The sequence below is a fragment of the Ceratotherium simum genome, chromosome 22, assembly GCF_057802395.1.
Source record: "Ceratotherium simum simum isolate JZ-2026a chromosome 22, ASM5780239v1, whole genome shotgun sequence".
Classification (NCBI taxonomy): Eukaryota; Metazoa; Chordata; class Mammalia; order Perissodactyla; family Rhinocerotidae; genus Ceratotherium; species Ceratotherium simum.
Window position 1 is genome coordinate 29,895,218 of NC_141921.1, and position 27,199 is coordinate 29,922,416.

Consider the following 27,199-nt stretch of genomic DNA (forward strand, 5'->3'; position numbering starts at 1 on the left):
CAAGTTACAGCAGACCTGCTCTCAGTTTTAATTCTCTCATCTGCAAAGTCAGAATGCTACTGCTTACCTTTCAGAAGTATTTTGAGGATTAGAGATATCAAGAAAATGTGAATAAATAGCTGGCGTATTTTGGGAATTCAACAAATATTTATTGAGCAGACACTATAGGATACAAAGAAGTTTTAAGAATCCCACCCTTGGCTCCAGATGGCCGCCTTTGTTACTTCTGCTTCTGTTAGGTTTGAAGATATTTTGTTTTTCAGTTCCTATGCTCAAAAGAGTTGTACACTCCCAAAATCTGTGCTACAAATTAGAATGTAGTGACTGCCATAAAAAAGATTCAGCATACCTCTTTGGCACTTTTGGAAAGGAAGAAATGACTTCAGACAATAAGAGTCAAGGAAGGCTTCTTAGAAGTGGTGACATTTACCTTGGGCCTTTAAGATGAAAGGATTTTTTTTTTTTTTTAAAGAAATGCCACAATCCAGATAATAGTCCCTTTGAGACTATTTTGCTTTCAAAGTACCTAAAGTGAAAATACTGAATTGACTCTTGACTATGATTTGGAAGACTGATACCCTTTGTCTTAATCCTTAAAATTGGCATAATGTAAGCAGAGGCCATCTATTTCTTTCTCAGCATTTGTCTCCACACACCTGGAGAGCCTATCTCCGAAGGAAAGAGGCCCACCTACTACTTGGCCTCTACTGAGACCAAAGAAGAGAGGACCAATTAGGAGAGCCCTTTGTAATGCTCAGCGCTGTTTAATTTGACCTGCTCTCCTTAAATTATTTCATTTCCACAAGGAGATGAGTCCAAACAAACTCAGCATTCTTTTGAATTAGTTGTAATGAAAGCTAACAGTTACTGAGTACCTACTGGGTGCTAGACACCCCTCTAGAAGACTTACATATATTATCTGGTTTTATCCTTAGAACCATCCTATGAGATAGGTTTTATTTTCCCCATTTTACAGATGAGGCTCAGAGAGATTAACCAGCCCTAAATTATATAACTAATGACCCAGGGAATCCTTGATTCCCTTAAAACATGTCTCTGGGTTCACCAAGCTATATTGATTTTTGAATGTGGTAAGCACCTTTATGAGTATTAGCTTTAAAAAAGAAAAGAAATTTTCTGCCATTGTTCTCAATTGTGATCATTCAAAAAATTAAATATATTATTCAAGTATGTTATATGCTTATGGTGATGATATCCTACCTATTTGCAATGCTTTCTTGTTTGTTTGATTTCAGGACACCTACTTTTTCCTGTTATTTCTTCTAAAAGTACTCCATGGTATATACTTATTGGAGATAAATTGAAATTAATCTGACTTCAGGAATTTTACAATACCTTGTTATGATTGGGAGCCTTGTAAAACTAGAATGGAAGTCAGTCCTGACTTAAACAGGAAGCATGGGGCTGTGATCCCTGCGAGAAAGGAAATAAAAGAGGTGCCATGATTACCCTGGCTTTCTGTCTAGATGTATATTCTAACCATGGAGCAGAGTGGGGGACATCAAGCTGAGCACATTGGTCTTGCTGAACTGAAGAGACAGATTGTAGTTCAAGGGAGGCTGACACAACTGGAAACTGTGGGGTGGAGTTCTGGAAGGGAGGGAGTTATGCAGAAAAATTGCTCTAGAAATCTCTTCAGGCTTGCCTTGAGTCATTGCTCACCGCACACATGCGTAGGGTCAAACTCCAGGAGGTTGGGGAAAGAGTACTTAGGAAGCTATGAGTTAACTGGTTTCCAGAGCAGAGAGGTGTGTGAGTTCCTGCCAACCAGTGGAGAGCCCATGTTGCTCACTGGGAGCGTCTGGTAGAGATTGTAGAAGGGCCACATCTTTGTACTGGGGCTAAAATATCCATAGACTAAAGGCTACTCTAGACCCACCCTAACAAAGCTTAAAAACAAGCCTCAGAGGTACCAAACTGAACCACAAGTAACTTAACTGCCTACCAGAACAAAGCCCAACACTCTTGAAACCAAGACAACGATGCTAAATACTCAACATTGTAAAATCACAATGTCCAACATCCAATCAAAAGTTACCAGACTTGCCAGAAAAATGTGGCCCATAACTAGGAGAAAGATCAGTCAGTAGAAACACTCAGAAATGACAGAGAGGATGGAATTAGCAGAGGAGGATATTAAAACAGCTTTTAAAACTATGTTCAAGTATATAAAGGAAAATATGAACATATTAGGAGGTAAATAGTTTAGCCTTGCAAATAAATAGTGGAGTATGGTTCCACTCTCGTTTTTGTTTTTGTTCTTCCCATGGTGTTGATGGTTTAGTAAAATTTGAACATTCTCTTGTAAGTCTGAGTTATAGAATCATAGCATTTTAGGGGTAGAGAGAACTTTTAAAGATTATCTTGTCTACCCTCTCATATTATAGAAAAAGAAATGTTATATTTCATTGATTTTGAGGTATACATTTTCCCCACATTTTAACATCTCTTGAATCATGATGCATCTTACAATCAGTGGCATCTTGGATTTGATGAAATATGGTATAAGCCCATTAGAATTGTGACTTTTCCATAAATTCTTAGTGACAGATTTCAAGACTTCTGCTTATATTACCCCCACTTGGAAAACTTTCCCCTCTTTATTCTTTATATCCAAATCCTGCCCAGTTCAGCTCTTCATTCCAGGAGGTCTATTCACTTCCTTCAGTTCACAGATCCTTTCATCCTTTCTATTGTCATCATTGACTACATCATTCATTTGATAATTGAGCTTCTATTTATTTGGTGTATTGTTACTTAACTGTGGTTTTATCTGTCTCTGCAGTTAAATTATAAGCTCTTGGAGTCAAGGGAGGGATTTTATACTTCTTGGTGTCTTCTAGTGTCTTCTTGATAAATATTCTTTGATTGATAAGGGTGCTATAATTAGTAGTTAACCATTAATACAACCTTATTAATAGTGTTGTTTAATGTTTAAGAGAACCACATATAAAACATTTAGAACAGTGCTTGGCACATAGTTAAATGCTAGATAGATGTAGAATTAGTACTTCTACTACTACTACTACTGCTACTGCTGCTGCTACTGCTACATTCACTACTACTATGATTGTGATCATCTGTTCTGTGCCAGGCACTGTGTTAAGTATTTTATACAGGCATTATTTCATTTTTCTTCACAACAGCCTTACAAACTAGAACTCACTATACTAATTTAACAGATTAAGAAACAGACTGAGAGATTTGACTGCTTGCCAAGGACCCAAAGCTAAAGTTTGGCAGTAGTGGGTTGAAACCCACACCTCTGTCTCTTAATGTCCATGTTCTTTTTTTTTTTTTAATAATTTTATTTATTTATTTTTCCCCCAAAGCCCCAGTAGATACTTGTACGTCATAGCTGCACATCCTTCTAGTTGCTGTATGTGGGACGCGGCCTCAGCATGGCCGGAGAAGCGGTGCGTCGGTGCGCGCCCGGAATCCGAACCCGGGCCGCCAGTAGCAGAGCGCGCGCACTGAACCGCTAAGCCACGGGGCCAGCCCAGTGTCCATGTTCTTGCTGCTCTGTGCCACTAGGTTTTGAGGGTTTTGGTGACTGCCTAGTAAACTAAGGGTAGAAAGAAAAGAATGGGTACTTATTTCCCCTCTGCTCAAGGACTTTTGCTTATAAATCCCATGTTTTGAGTGGTGAATAGACCTTGTGAGAGGAAGTATATGTACAGTTGCCCTTTGCTGCTGACTCTTACTCAGTAGCTGGCGGCTTGGCCGTTAGTGACAGGTGAGTGTGTGACACTTTTTCAGGAATGAATTCCTGTTACAGCTGGCAGAATAGAATAGTTGATATGGAATTGCATGGCACTTTGCTCCGTAAGTCCACTCCTTGGTGTTCAGGTGTAGTTGTGATTGCTAGGTCTCTCTCCTCACTTAAGCTGGTGTGTTAACAGTCACATCCAGGACTGCTGCTTCTGCCTGCTCCATGACCACAAGGTGTGTTTGTATATTGCCCTGAGCTGTCAGGCAAACATTTTGCTGAATTTCTTTTTTGTCATTGCTCTGCAACCTTTTTTTCCCTGGCCTTTCTCAGTTGTGTAAATTCGGTTTCTTTTTGGCCTTTCTATCCCAGAGAGGGAGCAGCTACTGCAGAGAGAAGCTTGAAATATGAAGTGAGGCATCATAGAGATTAAAATGAATGGTTAGGCAGCTGGCAGGAAGAAATGAGACTTACTTGGTGCCTGATGTGTGATTCGGCTCTGAATGTCTCCTTCCTCCCTCATTTTCAAAACTGCCTCTGTATCTAATCCACCAGTGGGTACTCCAGTGCCGTGACTGTAGGGGGCTTAACCTGGTTCCGTACTGACTGCTGCTTGCAAGAACCGGGAAAGAAAGGTTACAGCCGAGCCCCATCATCTCCATTCCTAAGTAAGGTAGTAAAGTGGGATTAGACACTCTTCCACAAAAGCCAACTGTGTGTTCCCATATGGTAGCACATGCCCAGGTTTGGCTTTTTTCTGTCATTGGCTAGAAATAAAAAAGGAAGCTCTTAAAAATGAAGAATACTTTATTGGGGCTTGTGTGCATTATTGACGTATTTCTAGTAATCTTGTGAACTGATTTGTTGAGGTTGATACTTCTGTTTCATTTTTTGTGTTGGTGTTTGTTTTTCAGAGCAGCTTAGTTGTTTTTCATGTTCAACTCCTGTGTGAATTTAATGCTCAATGATTATAGCTGAAAGAAATCTAGTACTTGAGTACCCGCAAATGTTAGGGGTAAGATTTCTCTATTTTTTAGTAAAATCATTCATAGTTTATATTTATCCAATCAGAGTAAAAGTAAGCCCATTTAAATGGATAGTTTGGAATATTTCAAACCATTCCATTTTGACGAATTGTGTATTGCTAGAAATTGGCGTTAGATTGGGAAAGTAAAATGAACTTTGTGTCTGTGACTGAAAGTCATCAATGATAACATTGTAGACCCTGTGTAATTTAAGTGGATACATAACAGGGAACTTTGGCTAACATGGAGATATTAGAAATATTTTACGTGAATAAATCTTTTCTTTGGAGCTCAGAATACTTTGCAAACAAAATCTCAGGTTAATATAGCATCTCTCGAGCATTTTTTTAGTGCAGCTCACAGCTGAACTAGAAGGATGAATTGAAATTTTTCCCCAATTACCAGTCATCATTAGACTAAGAACAAGAATCCAGGTTTCCAACTCATAGTTTAAATGTATTTTCTTTTGGACAACCAGATGGATCCTACTGAAAAGAGAGCCTAATTTTGGCCATTTAAGAGGCAATTTTCTATGGAATAGTTGATACTAGAAGAAACCAATTTTGAAGGTAAGAGTGATTCCCCCGATTTTAGCTTTAAGAGCAAAGCTATGATTAGAGCCTGAAGAGTAATTAAGAACAAAAGGTGATATTGCCCACAAAGATAGTGGAAAGTTATAGAATTACCAGATGTGAATGGTCTTTGATAGATGTACAGTGTGCTAAAGGAGTAAGGTACTGGAGTTTAGAAGTCCTGTTTCTTGGACTTTCCCAAAATGAAATCAGAACAAGGAGCCTTGCACTTATTGAATGTAGGTCCATAGCTGGTGTCATTCCTTTATGAAATTGGAAATTTCTCCTGGTTTTAGATCACAGCAAATAAGTTCTTTTTCTTGGTTCTCCCAATCACTTTCTCTGTCCGCTCTAGGAGTTCCATTTCTGTCTTGCTAGCTCCTTTGGACATTACTCTAGTGACCTAAACTGATTTGTCAGTAATTCCTTGTAATTGGAGAGAGTCTGGTTATATTTGTAGGTTCAGCCCCACCCTATATTTCAACAGGAAGTAGGTGGATGCTTGTCTGTAATGAGGCATTCCTCCTTGTGGTTGTTTCAGGAGAATGAGGACTGCTACATGCAACAGTAAATTCATACTTAGTTAAACATTTTACTAGACAGACTTAGATTACAGTAAGCCTATGTGTTGTCCATCATTTTGAAGTCAAATAATTATTTGACTTTTCAACTGAAATTCTTGAACCCTTGTGGAATGCATATTCTTTAACATGAAGAAATTTATCTCTTGAAAGAGGAAACTAGTCTGCAGAGTAAAGCTCTTCTCATATGCCCCCATCCAAAGTGCTGTTAACTATAAAACAGTGGGAAATGCTGAAGTGAAAGCAGAAGTCCTGACTGCCATACATACGACATCCCCACGTGTTCTCATCCCCTGCTACTGCTGATCAGCATTTTGGGGGTATGTTTCAAAGAGGAACTGCCTTGAGAAGCATTTCTGTTGTTTATTGCTATAGCTCAGGTATACTTTCAAGTATACTTGGATGTGACCATAGAAATATGCAGGTGTTATCAGTGACCTTGGCTCTAAATGAAGCATTATTTATTTATTTATAATAAATAGCTAGTAATAAATATCACTGCCAGAATGAGCAGTCATCTGTCTTTTGTCCTGGTAATAACAGAAATTGAAAGTGGGCTGCAGATGAGTGCATCCTCCCTCTCACATGCTGCCTTCCTTTATTACTTTCTTCTACCCTCCCAATCCCTACTTCACACCTTACGCTGCCCCAGGCTGTTGGGATCAGAGTTGTGAGAGTTCAGAGTGTAGGGTGGATGTCAAAGTCTTCTTTTGACTTTACACTGACCAAATGTGATATGTAAATATTCAAGTTAACTTTTTTGTGTGTGTGTGAGGAAGATCAGCCCTGAGCTAACATCTGCCAATCTTCCTCTTTTTGCTGAGGAAGACTGGCCCTGGGCTAACATCCGTTCCCATCCTCCTCCACTCTACGTGGGATCCCGCCACAGCATGGCTTGACAAGCGGTGCATCGGTGCCCGCCCGGGATCCAAACCGGAGAACCCTGGGCCACCGCAGCGGAGCGCACGCACTTAACCATTTGCGCCACCGGGCCGGCTCCTCAAGTTAACTTTAAATATACAGACTTGTAGAATCTTACTGTTTGCAGGGACCTGAAAGAGCACCTCATCCAGTTTCCAATTCAAAGCATGAATCCTGTCATGGTACTGACAGTCTAGACTGGTCAGTGTACTGCCAAGCCATGGCTAGAATGGGGTGCGTGGTCTTTTATTTGTTCTCAAGACTCATTCTCAAGTCCTTTAAACTGGAAATAGCCAGGGGTAAAGATGGGGGTTGCTGCTTAGTCTTGCTGGATGTCTGGAACTGGTCCAAAGCCAATTTTTCCTTTGGACTTCTTTGGGGAGCCAACTCCCAGATCAGTCTGGGAACCTCCCAGGATGTAAATAACTTAACCTCAGGGCTCTGTCTGGAATGTCCGTTGGACCATTCTGGATTCTACAGGTCCTGATAACTAGATGAATCTAGAGCTGGAGAAGGATTTGATTCATGGCCATGGTCCACCGTCTTTACAGCCCCTAGACCTGCTTCTGGCTTTGTGTTCAGAATGCAAGTGGATGTTGGCAAGTGAGGAGGTTATAACAGCTTTAGTTAGAAGAAAATCCAGGAATTTTAGAGCTTCTTAAAGATCATCTAGCTTAGTCTTTTTATTTTGCAGATGAAGAAACTGAAGCCCAGAGTGAGAATTATACCATTTTTGATTTAGAAGGCATTGTAGAAATCATCCAGTTTGATCTCTCAGTGGCAGCATCTTACAGTCTCAGAATGTCTCCCCCAACATGCCTGATAGCTGGTCATCCAGAGGCTGGTACCCAGGAACTTATACCTCTGAGGAGAACCCATTTAATATAGGACACCTCTAATTAAAAGGAACTAACTAAATTGAAATCTGCTTCTCTGTAACTTTCATCTTCTCAATGGTTCTAATTTAATTCCTCTTGTGTGTAACATCCCCCGAGATAAGACCCTCTCAAATCCCCAGATTAGCGAATATCACTACAGCATGTAATTTCCCAAAGTGAAGTATAACCTGAAAAAGAACTTTATTGATTCTATCAAGACAAGACATTCCACTCTTTCTTGTATCCAGAACTTCTTTTTCCAGCTAAGAACACTATTTTCTTGGTTTTCTTCATTTTCTCTTTATTTCTGTCACTGGCACTAGGATTTAGCTCTTTTCATGATACTTTTAATAAAGAAAGATACATTTACCACTTGTGAGTATAACTGTACAAAACTATCAGGAGAGAGCAGCAGATAGTGCTGAAGGGCTGAACTCACCCTGCAACCTGTCTGTGATTTCTCAGTTCATATTGGCTAGCTGTGGTGGGCCGCTCCATTTCTATTGTCTCCTTCTTAGCCTGTGAAGAGTTTCCCAACTGGTCGTCTTAACCTCCAGCCTTCTCCTGCCCAAATATAACTTCTTTGCTTCTGTTAGAGTGATTTGTCAAAAATGCAAATTTGACCATGTCACTTCCTTAGTTCAGTGGTTCCTCGACACCCAGTGCTCCACAAATTTTCCACTAAGTAACTACTGATGATAGAGGAGCCTTTCTCAACTGGATTTCCATGAGAGAATTAAACCCTGATGCCATTAGACATCCATTGTATATAATGTATTAACTTTTCTCCAGTACGTCTGGAATGGTGCTAGTTATGTACTGTCTTGAGGAGAATTGAGAAGATAGTTACTCTAATCATTTTCTTTGTTCTGTGGTTCAGATGAGGAACCCAGTATGAAAGAGTGGAGGAGAGAGAGAATGTATGTTCTTTAGGAGGTCCAGAAGCATGGCTGGGAGCAACCTCCAGAAAAAAAACCCACCAAATTTTTTTGAAGTCTAGGGTTTCATCTTTTAATTTATGTGAATATTGTGTTCTACTACATAATATGTCCATGGTTAAAAGTGTTTTAAGGTATTTATCAATGAATAAAATTGATTTTACAGGAAGATTTGCCTAGGGTCTGTGGAACTACAAATAACTACCCTTTTTTTAGCCCTATAGTAAACATTTTATATATTACATTATTTAATGTCTCTAGGAAAATTGCCCAAGATCACACAGCTAGTAAGGTGTCAGAGTCAAAGTACTAACCCAAGTATGTCTCAGCTCGACAACTTGAAGCTGAGTTGAGTAAAGAGACTTGGAAGTTTTTGCCCACTTCTAAGTTTATCTTCACCCGAATGTAGGATTTTTTTTTCTTGGTCAAGTTACTGTTGTGGTTCAGATCATGCATAATTCCATACTTTTTATGCAGAATATATGTAACTAACCTTGATTATCCAAAAGAAAAATGAGCAATGATGCAAGTAACTCTGTATAACAGGAGTCTTGTCTCTCTTTGGTGGCTCTATTAAATAACTTTTTTTAGTAGCAGATTTTCTTTTCTAATTATTTTTCTTGATAGGTATTGACATACTGTTGTTTCTTGAGTACTCTCTAGCTGGTGTTGGAGCTGGCTTTTTTGGCAAGAGGAAGCCATCTTGGTTCCAGGTAAACCCCACCCACATAATACCGAGTTGACTCCATTTGTGTCTGCTTACCCAAGGCACTAGGGAGAGCATAAATGCTAAAGTCCCAAGGCATTAGAAGTTGCCCCCCACCATGCACCCAGTCTGACATTTAGCTAGCCATCTGGAATCCAGTTTCCGTTAAGTGTCCAGAGAAAAAGTCTGGAATGCCCTGTCAGCGGCCACGTTCAACACAGAATTTCAAGGGGATCTGGCTCCTTTAGCTCCTCTGAGAAGCTGGAACAAGTACTGAAATGTTTGCTAATGGAGGGAGCCACAGTAGCTGTTTTCAGTCATCTCTGGCTGCACCCCTGAATTTCTGGTTCTTCCAGAAAGCTTAAAATTTGGGAGTCTGAGGACATCCAGAGGATGGTGTACAGAGCCCTGTGAGGTTCTTTTATTTGTAGCCTCCTGCCTCCTTTCCTGTTGTAAACCATCTTTTCACCGTGAGTTACTACAGATTGCATCTTAATACCTGATACCCTTTACATTATGTAAAAGAAGAGAAGAGTTAGACTGGAAGGGAAAGTCCAGAGTTTGGATTAGAAAACCTGTTGAGTCAAAGGGGAACTCAGCAGAGGAACGGAATGAAAATTATTTCCTTAGACGGTAGACAAATATTCAGCAAACACCTCTGCACCCCAAAGATAGGCACAGCTGCCACACAGTGACTATTAAAGGGAGGTTCAAAGTTATGAGCAAACAGCTGATTCTCTTGGTTCTTGGGCTGTTGCTGTTGGTGACAGGAAATCTTGTTCCCCAAGCTGCTGGCTTCCTGTTTTATTTTTACTCTTAGCAGATCAGAATGTCCATAACAAGGAGCAGTCTGTTCCAAAGGGTTCTACTCCCCCTTTGAGCCTGAAGGGCTTTTTTTTTTCCTTTTGGTCAGACAATATGTTGGTTCACTTTTAAGATCTGTGATGTTTAGCTTGGTTGAAGTGTTTTGTATTTACAATCAACTTTTTTGGTGATGAGCTGGTGTTTTAAGATTTGTTGTAAGTAAACCTCTGTTTTGCTTTTTTTTTAACAAAGAGTTTGCAATACTGGGGAGTTGAGGACTTGAGTATGTTACCTTTATGCTTTACCTTTTCATTTGAAGCTAATTTGCCATTTTCCCTAGCACAAAAACCATTAGGCTGTTTTAGATTTCTTTAGTTTCGCAAAATATGGAAACAGGATCAGCCCAGTGTGCCTTGGCTGTAGTCACATCCATTTTGTTGAGACTAAAACCTCCTCCTATGCTTGTAAAGCTAGGAATTTGGTAATCTAACTCTAAAACAATAGCTCAGCGTGAATCTGAAGTGCTGGGGGATTTCCTAGGGAAAGGGGCTCAGCCGACAGGATAAGAAACAGTAACTGGAAGGTTTCCAGATCTGCTCCAGACACTTCCTGCTGTCTCAAGAGCCTTTTGGCCCAGGTGTGTTGAACCGGATGGGGAAGAGAAAGGGAGCTGTTGGATAGAAGAGAAAGCACTAGGGAATCTTACAACACAGTTTGCTCGGCATCATTTGACATATTGAACATGTAAAATTTTCCATGATATTCTTTCATTCTGTCAATTTACAGACTAAACTTTAGTAGTGTTAATAGATACTGGCAGCTAGTATTTAGTTGTACATTAACAGTCATCCATCAGGGAAGAACTGGAGAAGTTATGTCCTGATGTAGATCAGTGGAGTCACTATTGGCAACTTAATTTCATTGTGGTGATTATCAGATGACAGAAGCTCTTTTTTGATCCTTATAATTGATTGTCTGGAATCTGATCTGTCCTGGTTATGGATACCCCAAGGATAGGATCCATACCATCCAGGGCCTGCTGAGTGGGCTGTTTTCTGACCATGCCTCCTTGCCTCTGGAGACTCTTGTTGGTTGGAGAATGGTTGTTTTTTTTTAGGGTTTTTAGGTTTTTGTACTGCTTGTGTACCTCAGCCAGCAGTCACCAGTTCAGAATTTCTAAACTTATCCAGCAAGCCTTCCAATAGCAAACCTTAAAAGGGGGTGGGGGGTGCTTAAAAAAGAAAAAAGATAGAGGGGGAGAAGATTTTTTTAACACTATTTTAGATCAGAGCAAGACAAAAGACAAAAAGACTCACACAGCTCTAGTGTGCCTGGAATTTGTGGTTGAGTAATACTTTCCTGTTATTTCTTTTTTAGGTTGTTTTTCATCATTCAGAACATTGCCTGAAGCAGGTCCACCATGCCGTTAGTAACGAGGAACATCGAGCCAAGGCACCTGTGCCGTCAGACGTTGCCTAGCGTTAGAAGCGAGCTGGAATGCATGACCAACATCACCCTGGCAAATGTCATCCGACAGCTGGGCAGCCTGAGTGAGTGCCACAGAGAGCTTGTGCTTTGCCCTCAGGGGTCGTTGGTGCTCTTTATTTAGTTTCCTTCTCCTCTGTGTTCCCACTTCTCCCCCATCTGCCTTCCCTAGGTAATGCGAAAATGTATCCCACCCCCTTCTCCCCAACGAGAGGCTCCTTTTTGGTGTAGATTCTTCCCCTCAACCCTGTCTTCATCTACCACCACCCTCTAGGTTCCTCCACCTCCCCCTCCACCTGCTTCAAAAGCAATCTGTGGGAAGGGTGGCAGGAAGGGCTGCAGCAGAAACTGCAGATGGAATGACAGAGCGCAATTCTCTGTGTGTAAAGTGGGAGGTTCACAGAGCAGTATCTTGGGTTGGGGAATGTGTCTGTAATTGCACGAGCTGTTCGATGTAGCCTGACTTTGTTGAAGCCTCAAATGTGCCAATAGTCTTTATCTACCCAACACCCCCCTTTTCTTCCCAAAGAAGAGTAAAGCAAACATGCACTCAGAAAGATCTGGCTGACTTGTCTACGCTGGTACATATTTAATTGTCCTGCAAGCCCCCAGGTCCAAGTTCAGGGTACAAATTACTTCTGCAGTCTTTGGGGTATTGAGAGTTTTGCAAGCTGTGTGAACACACAGTGACACAAATTGTAGCTGGAACCATTCTTCTCTAAGAGGAAGATGGGGGTTAGCCCAGTCTGTTTTGGAGCTGAGGGAAAGCCAGCTCAACTGTAATTTTTTTTTTTAATTGGCAAGAATGAATGAGACTGCTTTGGGTGGGGTACATTGCATGTGGTTTGGATTTCATTCTGAATCAAGCTGACTTTTGTTTGCTTGAAGCCGAGGTATAGGAATGGCAGATGCTTGGATAGGCTCTGCACTTGTTTAGTGCCACTCCAGCTCCCATAAGAACCTCCGTCAAAATGCCATTGTAGTGATCTTCCTTTAGCAAAGGCATCTTGGTGTGAATTATTTCAGATGCTCACCCCACCTATTGCATCACTGCCCTTAGTGAAGGCAGTGGAATATCAAGAAAGCCTGCGTTCCCCCAGATAGTAATAGGCCCTGCCTTTAAAATAGGAGCCTGAGGAGACAGAGCTCTGTGACCAGATGATGTATGGGGTCTGAGATTCCTAAGCCTTCACCTAGCTCAGAGGCCATCTCAGTTGATCCAGGGCTTAGGGAAACCTGGATGGGGTGTCATGAAGAAATGAAACCCTGCCAGTGTCTGTCTTACACAAAGGAATATTGACAGCAGTGCAACAGCAGTGCGGCTGACAAGGAAGCACATGAAGGCTGCAGAGAGTCGTACTGCTTCTTAAAAGCGTCATTTCTGCTTCTGACACCCTGAGAAGGCCAAATGGGTGGAAGTCAGTCACACACTGGTTCCTTCTCCCTAGGACAAAAGACATCTGGCTAATGATGCTGCTTCTTCTTGCTCAGCAGGAGTTATGCTCTTTCTCAGGTGTTTTACCAGGGTAGTGTTGATGGATGCCACTGCTTACTCTCCCACTTGTGATCAGACTACTATTGTCTTGAGGAAGTTGATCTGAGGGCCAAGGTCATTTTGTGCCTATGGAAACAAGATTTCTTCACGTTCTAGAGCTGACTGGCCCTTTATTCATTCAATAAACGTGTATTGAACATATTTCATGTGCCAGATGCTGAGAGGATACACTGATGATAAGAAATGTTCTCTGCCTTTCAGGAGCTCATCATCTACCAGAGGAGACAGAAATAAAGAATTCTTTTTTTTTTTTTTTAATTTTTTTTTTTTTTATTCCCCAAAGCCCCAGTAGATAGTTGTACGTCATAGTTGCACATCCTTCTAGTTGCTGTATGTGGGACGCGGCCACAGCATGGCTGGAGAAGTGGTGCATCGGTGCGCGCCCGGGATCCGAACCCGGGCCGCCAGTAGCGGAGTGAGCACACTTAACCACTAAGCCATGGGGCCGGCCCTAAATAATTCTTAAGGGGAGAATGGGGAGAGGGTGAGAAGGGCACTCACATTTGTTGGTTGCCTCATTTATGCCAGGTTTTGAGAGGATCCTGACAGATTATCTCATTTAATCCCCTTAATAATCCTGTGAGGGTAGATGATAGTATTCCCATTTTTCAGATGAGGAAATGAAGGCTCAGAAAAGTAAGGCAACTTGCCTAGAGAGGTAACAGCCAGTAGGAGGCAAAGTCAGATTTCCTAAGAATTTCTCAGTTCTATCTCCTACCTCTGTCTCTGCCACTGCTGCCCTGCTTCAGACTTTCGTTGACTCTCACCTAAACTATTGCCCCAGCCTCCCTCTGTCCTTACTTTCTCTGATCAACCCCCTTAAATTTATAAACCTAAAAGTCTTACAAAGTCTATAAATCTTAAACCTATTCCCCTGCCAGAGCGGTCTGCCCAAAATGCAAATCTCACTTCTTACTTTTATAAATTCAGAATTGTTTGAATTGTTAAAAGTTGTCTTTGTTAACTTTTGTAATTTAAAAAGTGTTTTTAAAGTAAGAGTACAAATGTTAATTAACTATTTGTCTTCCCTGTTCCTCACTATGGAATTATCTAAGTTCCTTAGCTTGGCATTGAAGACTCTTCAAGACTTGCCTTCCTTTCCAGCCTCATTTTCTGCAATCCATCTTCTCCCATTTTACCATCTTTTTAAAAGATTCTTTTAAAATGAAAAAGGGAAAAAAGAGGGGAAAAAAGGAAGGAAGAAATAATGAATTATCAACTACTCATAGTTGTTCTGAGACACAGCCATACTCTCTCATACCTTCGTTGGTGCCCTTGCTGTTCCCCCTGCCTGGAGAGCCCTTATAGCTGCTCTTCAAGGCAGCTCAGGGATCTCCTCCTCCAGGTTGGACTAAGTGCTCTTCTGAGCTCCTATTACATGCCTGTATTATTACCTACCACATTATATTGAAAAATACCTATATCTCTTATACTAAATTAAAAGTTCTTTGAAGGCAGAAATCATCTGTTAGTTGTCCTTGCACCCCAGTGTCTATCTTGTATAGTACCTGACACCCAGTAGAAGCTCAGTAAACGTTTGTTGAATGATTCACGCCTGTATTGTCTCCACCATTCTATGCTATTGGTGCATGGAGAATACAGGAAAGGAAGGAAAACATTTTGTGGGGAGTGGAAGCACGAGTGGGGATAGGGAGGGTCAAGGAAGGCTTCATAGAAGAGGTTACATTTGAACTAGGCCTTGAAAGATGACTAGGATTTCATCTAGCAGAGAGGGATGCGGGAAAGGGCTCACATTTGCTTCAAGCTCATGACCTTGGCCTCATGTATTGTACTCTAGCCAGAAGTGCTTGGTGTAGCAGGGAAAGTCTGATTATGGAATGGATAAAGCACAAAACTAAAAATTCCACAGCCATGGATTGCTGTGTGATAGCATATCCAGAATTCTTATTTTCCCTCAGTGCAGGGAGATTGGCATTTCACATATTAGGTTGCCTTATCTTAGGAAATATAGGCACAGCCAGCCAGCCAGCAGTTTTTTTTTTTTTTTTTTTTTTTTAATAAACAGCCTTTTATTTTGGTATTTAGAGATGTGTTCCATCAATATGTAGATTCCTTTCCTCCACAAGTTTTTTTTTTTTTTTAATTTTTTGTTTATTGCAGTAACATTGGTTTATAACATTATAAAAATTTCAGGTGTACATCATTGTACTTCTATTTCTGCATAGATTACATCATGTTCACCACCAAAATACTAATTACAACCCATCACCACACACATTTACCGAATTATCCCTTTCACCCTCCTCCCTCCCCCCTTCCCCTCTGGTAACCACCAATCCAATCTCTGTCCCTATGTGTTTGTTTATTGTTGTTATTATCTACTACTTAATGAAGGAAATCATACGGTATTTGACCTTCTCCCTCTGACTTATTTCACTTTGCATTATACCCTCAATGTCCATCCATGTTGTGACAAATGGCTGGATTTCATCGTTTCTTATGGCTGAGTAGTATTCCATTGTGTATATATACCACAGCTTCTTTATCCATTCGTCCCTTGATGGGCACTTAGGTTGCTTCCAAGTCTTGGCTATTGTGAATAACGCTGAAATGAACACAGGGGTGCATGTACCTTTGCAAATTGGTGTTTTCAAGTTCTTTGGATAAATACCCAACAGTGGAATAGCTGGATCATATGGTAGTTCTATCCTTGATTTTTTGAGAAATTTCCATACTGTTTTCCATAGTGGATGCACCAGTTTGCATTCCCACCAGCAGTGTATGAGAGTTCCCTTCTCTCCACATCCTCTCCAACACATGTTGTTTCCTGTCTTGTTACAGCCAGCAGTTTTGAATCAATGTCCTGGCCACCCAGGAGAATGGAACCCCGACTTGGGTCATTAAGAAATCATGCTTTGGGGGCTGGGCCTGTGGCGTAGCCGTTAAGTGCGCGGGCTCTGCTGCTGGTGGCCCGGGTTCAGATCCCGGGAACACACCAACGCATTGCTTGTCAGGCCATGCTATGGCGACGTCCCACATAAAATGGAGGAAGATAGGCATGGATGTTAGCTCAGGGCCAGTCTTCCTCAGCAAGAAGAGGAGGATTGGCATGGATGTTAGCTCAGGGCTGATCTTCCTCACAAAAAAAAAAAAAAGAAAGAAATCATGCTTTGGGGCCGGCCCGGTGGCGCAGGTGGTTAAGTGCACGCGCGCCGCTTTGGCGGCCAGGGTTCGCAGGTTCAGATCTCTAGCGCACACCGACGTACCACTCGTCAAGGTATGCTGTGGTGACGTCCCATATAAAGTAGAGGAAGATGGGCATGGATGTTAGCTCAGGGCTGATCTTTCTCACACAAAAAAAAGAAAACATGCTATGTTGGGTTTTCCGACTGAGCACAGTGGAGCCATGCCACTGGGGGGCTTCAAGACTTCCACTCAGACTTCAACAAGAGCAGCTTCACATTTTTAAAAATCAGTTTTACCTGTTCCACTTCCACATAAGATTTCATTTGAAGAGTTCTACTGTTAAGGAAAAAAAAATTTGAAGACTGCTTCTGGGATCTTTGCAAAATGCAATATCTATTATGAATGTCCTGATGCAATAGCGGGTCTGTCTTGGTAATCTGAATGAGTGAGATTTAACTCTGAACAAGGCACTTTGCTTTTTTCCTGTATGAGTATCACACTTTTGTTTTCAGAGATCGGAGTAATTTTTAGTGCTTGAAGAATAGGCACTATCAAATTACTGACTAGAATTAATATTTTAAGGGCCGGCCCCATGGCTTAGCGGTTAAGTGCGCGCACTCCGCTGCTGGCGGCCCGGGTTCAGATCCCGGGCGTGCACCGACACACCGCTTCTTCGGCCATGCTGAGGCCACGTCCCACATACGGCAACTAGAAGGCTGTGCAACTATGACATACAACTATCTACTGGTGCTTTGGGGGGGGGGGGAAATAAATAAATAAAAATTAAAAAAAAAAAAGAATTATATTTTAAATTTCCTCTTAGTGTAAAACTTAGGATATTTAGATATTCACACTCTTAAAAGTCATCTGATGTGGCTGAGCAATATAAGGAAGAATCTCAGTGTAACAACTTACATTCTTTAGCTCATTTAATCCTGTGACAACTTGGTGAGGAAGATACAGTTATCCCCATTTTACAGGTGAGGAAACTGAGGCTGAGAGTTTGTGACTTGCTGAGGAGTACACTGGTATAAATAGAAAGAACTGAGACTTAAGTCCAGATTTTCTGGTTTGAAGTCACTGCTTCTTCCATGTATCATCTTGTAGTTCTGAGTATGCCTAGGGCCATACATGATGTGACAGGGGGAAGCCTTCCTATCACCTCACTCCCTCTTCAAATAGCATCCTCAATGTTACCATTTTTATGTGTTGGGGTTCTTTGTAAGATTTTATTTTGAAAACCTCTGTGCCACACTGTGCCACTACTCCCACTATCACTGCTCCCTTCACTGAGAAGCAGGAAATCCTAGGTACTCGCTTGGTGACCTAAGGGTAAGTTGATTTGGGCTTTTCTTTTCCTCCAGAACAGCTGGATGGTTAACACATATTTTTGAGCCTTGTCTATTTTCCACACATAATGTTGCATGTTTTTCTGCCTTAGTCTTCCAATCACAATTTTCCACTACCTGGATGAGCATGATACCATATGGTTTTTACAGGAATTTAGCCATATTATGGACAGGGGTCAGATAGGATCCTCAACCTGTAGAATAGAAATACAGCTCATTAGCCAATTTGAGTCCTTTGAGCCCCGGAGCTTCCCATGGTTGTAGGTCACAGAACCATTCAGTATGCAAAGACTTGCTCCTTCTTTGATTAGAAACTCCTTATTGACTAAATTTACCAGCAATTCAAAATATGCTGTTGATTGCTCTTATCCTTACTCTCTAGGTTACACTGGGAAGGTGAGCCGCAGTTTACCCTGAAGGTGCAGTTTTGGCCTTTTGGACTAATTTTTTCCCCTCAAGTGTAGACTAAGCATCATGTAGCTTTTTTTTTTTTTTTTTTGTGAGGAAGATCAGCCCTGAGGTAACATCCATGCTAATCCTCCTCTTTTTTGCTGAGGAAGACCGGCTCTGAGGTAACATCTATTGCTAATCCTCCTCTTTTTTTTTTTCCCCCAAAGCCCCAGTAGATAGTTGTACATCATAGTTGCACATTCTTCTAGTTGCTGTATGTGGGACGCGGCCTCAGCATGGCCGGAGAAGCGGTGCGTCGGTGTGCGCCCAGGATCCGAACCCGGGCCGCCAGTAGCGGAGCACGCGCACTTCACCGCTAAGCCACGGGGCCGGCCCCCATAAATGTAGTTTAGAAGCTAATTAAGTAATTCTCAAAGAAACCATCTTTTGGTTGGGCAAAGTTACTTCTGCCTGCCTTCACCTTGCAAGTAAGAAACTCAGATGGTAGATTTATTCATATGCACCACTTTTCTTTCTTAGCAAGAATGTGCTTTGTGGCTTGGAATGACAATATGGAGGTAGTGTCAGATTGCTCTTATGTTTCTTTGGCTGCAGGTTCTCTTTGCATTTCAGGGTTGAAAGTACAGAACTCTTTTCTTTTTCTAAAAAACAAGACATTGTGGAAAGAGACCACTGGTATGTTGTTTTTCAGGGAGGGCTTGAAAGTTTCAGCTTTTCACTTGTTCCCTGAGATGTAGATTTGAAGGATTATAACCTAGAGCAAAGGCTTTCAAAGTAGTAGGTTATAAAACATAAAATAACCTTTTCACCCCTTAGAAGAAGTTATAAGTCTCTGCTGTGAGTTGCTGATAAGTTCAAGGCCCCTTAAAGATGCCACAACTCATCAGGGTGGTTCATTGTACTTTTGAGGCTCCATTGAGAATGTAATTTCTTATTTTTCATGTTAATTGTAGTCACCTAGAAGGTCCTTCTAACTCCCAATCTGTTTTCCAGAACCATTTTATGAGATACTTTTACAGAACAGCAAGGGGCTGAGGGCCATTGGCAAACGTGTAGACATATTGTCTACTCTTCCAGAATTAATTTTTTGTATTACACTTTTCAATTTTATTCAGCCTGCTTTGAGTTTCATGACTGTTCAGAGTTTGTCAAGAAGATTCTATTAGTTATAGAACATATTCAGATTGCCCAGGCTATGGAGGGTATGTCGCTGTCTCCAAGAGCAAGCATCTGCATATAGCCCAGACCATTTTAGAGGGTGGGTGTGTGTGTTTGGGAGGTGGGAAGTATGGTTTTTCTGACCATTTATATCACTTCTATGCCCTAGTGACTTGGTTTCTTTGCTCTTTCAGGTAAATATGCAGAGGACATTTTTGGAGAGCTCTTTACTCAGGCAAATACCTTTGCCTCTCGGGTAAGCTCCCTTGCTGAGAGGGTTGACCGCCTACAAGTTAAAGTCACTCAGCTGGATCCCAAGGAAGAAGAAGGTAAGGAAGCTGAGCTCAGCATTTGCAGGCTCTGCTGAGCGGTTTCTTTTATTTATTTATTTATTTATTTATTTATTTATTTATTTATTTTTATTTTTTTATTTTATTTTTTTTCCCCCAAAGCCCCAGTAGATAGTTGTATGTCATAGTTGCACAGCCTTCTAGTTGCAGCATGGCCGGAGAAGCGGTGCGTCGGTGCGTGCCTGGGATCCGAACCTGGGCCGCCAGCAGCGGAGCGCGCGCACTTAACCGCTAAGCCACGGGGCCGGCCCTGCTGAGCGGTTTCTTAGAATTTTTTTTTCCTGATTTATAGAAAAGTGAGGGGAGAAATCACAGAGACCCATGGAGTTCTGCTGTAAAATGACACAAGCCTGGGTGGAGTAAAGAAACCTTTTCAGCTCTACTGCACTCCCTTTCTCCCATTCCCCCAATTCCCTCCTTCTCAAATTCCCCCTCCCCCAGTCACATTTTGCTACCATAAAAGTACTTGGAAGATTCATTCCTCCTAAGGAGAGGCCTGCTAGATCTGGCCACATAGTAAACCTTTGTGTTGCCTCATTTTGTTCAGTCGTGAAATGGCTGGGCTGCTGACAGCCTTGTGGGGCTTCCCCGGAGGGGGAGGAAAAAAAACCTGGCTGCACACAGCCGCAGCCAAGAAATGCAGCAGCTGAGGCCTCTCTGACTGGTGTGACTCAGTGTTTGCTCAAATAGCCTGTCGTCCATTTTCTAATGCCTTCCATCTTCTCTCAGTGTCACTACAAGGAATCAACACCCGAAAGGCCTTCAGAAGCTCTACCATTCAAGACCAGAAGCTTTTTGACAGAAACTCTCTCCCAGTACCTGTCTTGGAAACATACAACACCTGTGATACTCCTCCACCTCTCAACAATCTTACCCCTTACAGGTAACCTGGCTAGCTCCTTGCTTCTTCAGCCTGTAGTTAACAACACTGGATTGTCTTTTTATTTAAAGATCTTGTTTACATCAGAGGATTGTATCAAAAAGGTTGCTACCCACCCCAGAGTTGCTTGTGGCAGCAGAAGCTAATATTTACCATATAAACAGTTGTTACTTATTATTGTCTGGTTTTTGAAATTTATAGTGAATATAATATGTATTGAAAGTTTGCTATAGCATTGCATGCTACAGAGTTTAATTTGGTATAAGCCAGGTCCATCTTGGATTCCATCCAAGGAATTTAGTTATTATAGAACCAAAAGGGCTTTGTTGCAAGGCAGTCCTATAGCATGCATCCCAGGGGCAACATTCTAGCAAGGCTCCCACTTACTTGGAAACCACTAGATTACCAGATGTTTGGGCGTGTTAGTGGGGCCAGCCTTGTGGACTGGCTGCTCTGGGCCCTGAGGGTCCTTCCAAAGCTTAAGGAGTAATTGACATTCTTCCAAATGAGTGTCATTCCCTTTGTTTTGAACATCCTTTTGACATTCCCCTCTGAAAGGACCTACACTGCTGCAGCTAGACTTGAAAAAGAAGATAATCTTGTAGACAACTTAAAGCCCCTCGCTAGTGGCCTGGTAGTGTTATCATCCTGCAAAAAACCACTGAGCAGGGGCAGAAAGTGAATATTTATCTTGCTTGCATCCATAAATATCTTTGGAACAGGTAAAAAGTAATTACAGATAGCTGGAGGCAGATGTCTTCTGTGAGACATGGGTATACTGCAAAGTAGAATATGTGTGCGTGAAATTCAAGGACACCCACGTGATCCAGGGAACCTGGAATAGCAGCCTGGTAGTTTCTCACACAGATATAGAGAGAGTACACGGCATCTATCCTATATTATTACTGTGTGAAATTATGTTTGTCCCCTGGCTTTCAAAGGTACTAGCTAGCAATGCAGGACAGAGATTTGACTTGGTAGCCTCTATCGTTTAGTCTAGTTGGATTTGGGCAAAGGGGTTGTGGGGCAGAAAGGGAGTACACACCTGATAATATTGAAGGGAGTATGATATAGAGTTTGTGTGTTAGGCTAGGATAAACAAATGATATTAAGACAAGTTTATTTTTCAGTTACTGGTATTTTCCTTTTTAACATTCTCCTCTCAGTTGTCTGATTTGGCCTAACAGAAATGAGCAGTGGTGTAGCTAACTCAGAACAAGATTTAGTGTAGAAATCATTGGTGTTTGATTTGGAAATGCTTTCTGTGTGTCGTGATAGGATTGGAGACCAGGGAATAGAATTGCCCTTCCGGTTCATTTTAGTTTAGAATAGTGTTAAATAAATGTCCACCCCTAAGCATATGGTTTCTGGAAAGTGAGAGAGACTTAGCCATGCCAAAGTGCAGGATTCCAACCAGGATCATCTATTCTGGCAGATAACCCTTACATTGACGCTCAGTAGTTCACTCTGTTCTTCTGTCACAGCCACTAAGAGATGGTAATTAAATCTTGTGGTCATAAAACAGCTGGCTGTGTGTTCTCACTGGGGCCCTCTTGTGGTTGGGGCAGCGGGTGCTGAGCTATTCTAGAAGGGAACAAGAAGGTGGAGTACTGGGGTTATCTATTTACAGAGGAATAACAGCTGCACACATATACATATTCATGTATATATGTGTATCCATAAGTACACATGTGAACCTGCGCATGTGTGCACAGGTTCACAGGTTTCAGTTGGGTGGGAAGCCACTGATGCTTCCTAGAGAGTCCTGGGAAATTGGTGAGAGGAAGGGGAACCAGTGGCAGAAATTCCCTCTAATATGCCAGGATATCAGGATATCCTCAGGGAGATGTCTGTGGCCGTGTAGATCATTAGAAATAATCAAGATCCCTGCTGCTATAGCCCATTCTTGCCCTGACCATGCAAATTCCTCCATCAAGAATTGAAAGTAAGGCTAAGGTTCTTAAAAAGCCAGGTAAGTAAAGAGGTGCTGTTCAGGGGCATTGGAATGCTGGTATGGGAGAGGAAATATGCAATCGATTTGAATGACTTCTTGATCCTCAGTGTAAAAACTGCTAACTGGTAGGTGTTTGGAATATTGGATTTGGTTGGGAGCTCATCTGTCTACTGACAGCTACTTGTCTTCATTTCTATCCCAGGGATGATGGGAAAGAGGCCCTCAAATTCTACACAGACCCTTCGTACTTCTTTGATCTTTGGAAGGAGAAGATGCTGCAGGACACCAAGGATATCATGAAAGAGAAGAGAAAGCATAGGGTGAGGGGAACGGGGCCTCTGTTCTACACATCAGTAGGCACGATTGTGGAGGGGGGATAAAAAGGAAGCCAGTCTTATGTGAAGTAATCATTCCGAGTGGCTGCTTGCTTGAATGCCAGGTGAAACTCTTAAAAAAATGTGTCCACTCAAAGCACAACCAAGATGAAAGTATAAATCACACCAAAAATGTGTTTGTTCCCCCCAGTGCTATTAACAATTGAGTATATTCAGGCTGAGTTTTAGAAATTCACTTTCTATTCACCATTTATTTCTCTTGCAATTTGCACCTGACTCTGCTGGACACTCAAGCAAGGCTAGTCCCCTCCCTGCCAGTCTTGCAGCTCATTTCTCAGAGATCAGCACAAGGCTCTACAGTGTTTGATTTGCAACAGGAGCAGTTTAACACCTTCACTACTATTTGGGTGGGATGAGGGTGTGGGCACAGGCCTAGTTTGAGGAGATGCTCCTCTCCCCTTAGACTCCCAGTGATGTGAGTCAGCATATGACCTATCAGTTGCAACCTCACAATCCCATTAGCATGGCTGCTGGGAGGCCCAAGAGAGTGCTAGGGGCTAGTGCAGCTGCACAGGCTGAAGAATTCTTCATTGGTTGTTTTGTTTTGTTTTTTAACTATTTCCTCATATCTGTCCCAGATATCTACAGCTGTCATTACTTCTTATCTCTCTCGACTGACCTCTGTGGCAGAGCAAATAACAAATAGCTATTTACTAACTTCCTAAAATTAGAGCTGCTCAAAAACATGAATGAGTTACGCAGAAAGGTAGTTGGTTTCCCATCGCTAGAGGTGTTTGAGTGTGGGCTTGAGTGAATATGTTTGACTCCGGAAGGTGTTTTGGGTTAGATGACCTCTAGTCACTCCAAACCCAGTAATTCTCTAAATTCTGTAGTTACTCTATATTGTCTACGCAAATCATCTCTTGAGTGTGCGTTCATGAAGGTAGATGGAATTTTAATGAAGAACTTTGGAAAATGTTTTACAAAGGCTTTTCTGATTCTTTTCATTATAGAAAGAAAAGAAAGATAATCCAAATCGAGGGAATGTAAACCCACGTAAAATCAAGACACGTAAGGAAGAGTGGGAGAAAATGAAGATGGGACAAGAATTTGTAGAATCCAAAGAAAAGCTGGGGTCTTCTGGGTAGGTGATCCTTTTGTACTATTGGTAGCATTCTTTGAAGGGGCCAGGGACCTGGGGGCAACAGTCTAACTGCTCTGGTGTGTCACCTTTCACACCCCCTGAAGTCTGGCTGTGTGGCTTAGATCAATACCATTATTAGTCACCTGCTTTAAAGTGCATCCATCTGGTGATTAAAATTTGCTAAATAAATCAAGAGACTCAGCAGTTTAAGTGAGGTGACCAGAGTGTTCTGGAAAAGAAAGCTCATGGCTTCTAGTGCTCTTACTCTGCCAGACAATGGTATATCTAAGGGCCTCAAAGGAAAGACTGGAAGGGGAAGAAAAGTGGTCTTGGGAGCCCTTTGCCTCCAAAGCATTGATTTGAAGGTCGTGCCTAAGAGCTGGGCATTTCACGGGAGTGGGGAGGGCCAGGCAGAGAATTTGTGCACATCTCCAAAGCAACTTTTCAGTCAGCCTTTGTCAGTCTAGGGAGAGAGGCTGGCCAAGGGACTGAAAGCAGACCTCAGAGACAGTGTGGGAAAGGTCACTGGGCCAGTATTGAGGCTGTATATCTCGGTGGAGAAATAGTAGATGTCGGTCTGACCCCATTTCCGAATACCAAATCACACTGGAGGTTTAAAAGGAAAAAAATGGTTTTAAAGCTTGGTTTGATGCTTATCCTGGTGTCTGACCTGTGTGACATTCAAAGCCAAGTCACTATGACTGCTTGGCATGAATGTCGCCCTGGTTTTTCCCCTAAATACACTGCATCCTGGCTGTCAGAGAACCATGCCAGCCCTTGCCGGTGTCTAGGAATGATAAAAGGAAAGAGTTGAGTTATTCTTGCTTTTAGGAATAACTCTACCATGAAAATCTTGACTTTTTAAAATCTTGACACTTCTGACACTTGTTCTTCCTGAATTAAGAGATTTGTTTTAAAGAGTGATGAAAATGGTGAGAGGAAAAATGAACCTTTCTCTCTACAGGGAAAGTGACTCTGGGGGTGCCTCCATTACCATCACCTCCCAGTAAAAGGGGCCATTTTGCTCCATGGTCCCATCTTGTTCAGACAGGCCTTTGTCATAGGTTCAGTGACTCTTAAGGCCAGAACTTGCATGTTCACAATGCCAACTATTATGTATTTGTATATTTTTGTGGAATAGGGGTAGTGGAAATGAGGACTTTGTCTTGCATTTTCCTGTTGTCCGAGAGGTTTGGGATCAGGCTGCTGGTCCACCTGGACATACTTGTTGGTGAACCTATAAGAGATGTACCAAGCCTACAGGGCTCCAGGCCTTGGGGATTTTCGGCATCAGAGCATCATTTGATTCAGTTAGTTCCCTCCGGCTCTGTTCTCCCTGGGGTCTGTTTAGATGAGTTCTTTAGAACCCAACAATGGAGCCAGCCCGGAGGCGTAGCGGTTAAGTTCGTGCGCTGGGCTTCGGCGGCCTGAGGTTCACAGGTTCAGATCCCGGGTGCGGACCAATGCACTGCTTGTCAAACCATGCTGTGGCGGCGTTCCATATAAACGTAGAGGAAGATGGGCATGAATGTTAGCCCAGGGCCAATCTTTTTTTGTGTGTGAAATTTTTGTTATACATTATTGTTTATCAGTCACCATATAAGTGCATCCCTCCACCCCTGTGCCCACCCCCCAGCCCCTGGTAACCACCAAATAGTTCTGTCTTTGCATGTGTTGATTTATCTTCCACATATGAGTGAAATCATGCCGTTTGTCTTTTTCTTTCTGGCTTATTTCACTTAACATAATACCCAGGGCCAATCTTCCTTAGCAAAAAGAGGAGGATTGGCATCGGATGTTAGCTCAGGGCTAATCTTCCTCAAAAAAAAAGAACCCAACAATGGTGGGAAGAAGGGAGAGGTGGAGCAGAACAGGCCACATTTCGCTAGCTGCTTCTGGGTGTATTTGTGCTTGTTTGGAGGTTTGTCGTCGTTCATCCAGGGCCCAGTGCTCTAAGGGATGAATGTTCATGAGGCGAGCCCTAGCACCCTACTTTATCGGCAGCTGATTTCATTTGATAAGAGATCTGGCAGAGAGACCACGTCTAACTACCACACAGCAACTTGCATTTGTCCTCATTTGCGATCAAACGCCTCCTTGGCCTTTGAGCACTCCAGAGGCTTGCCGACCTCAGAAGCAGGCTGTGTGCCAGTCACGTGTTTGCAGCTCACTAGCCTTGGGGCTTGGCTCTGCCCTTTGCCACAACACAGACTTTGGTGTTGGGGTATAGGCTGCTTCTAACATTTGGGAGAGAATTTAAAAGAACTGGGTTTGACAAGGCCAACACTGGGAAAAGAACAGCATGGTTTTGATAATCTGGGTTGAATCCCATTCCTATAAACAATCCAACAGAAATATCTGGGAGATATTTAACAATAAAATACTTAGTCCTAAAACAAAATTTCAGTATAACAGAAAATATATGGGGAATATACTTATTTTATTTCTCCCTAATAGCATTTGTATCAAATGCATTTTTGTGGAATCTTTTAAGAAAACAAGAGAGTACCACTCAGACTCTTTAAATGACAGTTTTAACATTGCATTCATTGTCAGATACCCACCCACCTTGGTGTACCAGAATGGCAGCATTGGCTCTGTTGAAAATATGGACATAAGCAGCTACCCACCACCACCACAGTCAGACTCCATTTCTCCACCTTCTCCTTCCTTCTCTGAGGACAGCTTGCCTCCCCCACCAGCAGAATTCAGGTAAATACTGGTACCTCTTCCATCTACTCTGGGTGGCTAAACACTGAAGAACAAAATAAGAGTTCCAAATCGAGGCCAGGACCACTAAAATAATTTCAGGCAAATCTGTCTAGATAATAGAAATAATTAACATTTATCAGGTGTTTGTAAGGTAGCAGGCATTATGCCAAACACTGTATATGTTACCTAATCCCTATAAGAGTCCTCTTGAGATAGGTACCCTTTTTACAGATGAGTAAACGGTGAGGCACAGAGAGATCAATGAACTTACCTAAGGTCACCCAGGCAGTAAGAGGCAGAACCATGATTAGAAAGCAGGTCAGTCTGACTCCAGAGCCTGTGTTCTTAACTACTGGCTATACCTGAACAGATAGAAGTCACCAACTTATCTCATGTTTTTTTATTTAGCTTTAACTCAGCATGAAATGAAGTGTTAGAATCTGCTGTCCATAAAATATTTAGCCAGACACCTTGACCAGTTGTCTATGAACCTAGCAAACAGTCACCTTTCTCTCCTGTTGCTTCTAGTTCATTTCACTGCTGGAGAGAATCTCCAGAAAGAAT

General features: G+C 42.0%; 1 protein-coding gene across 2 annotated transcripts in view; it reads left to right on the plus strand.

Moving 5' to 3' along the window:
* The window catches only part of WASF2 (WASP family member 2), a 59,064-nt gene that overhangs the window by 25,175 nt on the left and 6,690 nt on the right, over window positions 1-27,199 (plus strand). The window contains exons 2-8 of one of the 2 annotated variants that reach the window (XM_087446478.1): window positions 9,309-9,358; window positions 11,533-11,705; window positions 19,455-19,589; window positions 20,340-20,493; window positions 22,647-22,764; window positions 23,793-23,923; window positions 26,480-26,635. In XM_087446478.1, coding sequence (XP_087302604.1) covers window positions 11,576-11,705; window positions 19,455-19,589; window positions 20,340-20,493; window positions 22,647-22,764; window positions 23,793-23,923; window positions 26,480-26,635 — 824 coding nt within the window. In that variant the 5' untranslated portion in view covers window positions 9,309-9,358; window positions 11,533-11,575. The remainder of the gene's footprint in view (window positions 1-9,308; window positions 9,359-11,532; window positions 11,706-19,454; window positions 19,590-20,339; window positions 20,494-22,646; window positions 22,765-23,792; window positions 23,924-26,479; window positions 26,636-27,199) is intronic. The other variant, XM_004425805.3, reaches the window with a different exon arrangement.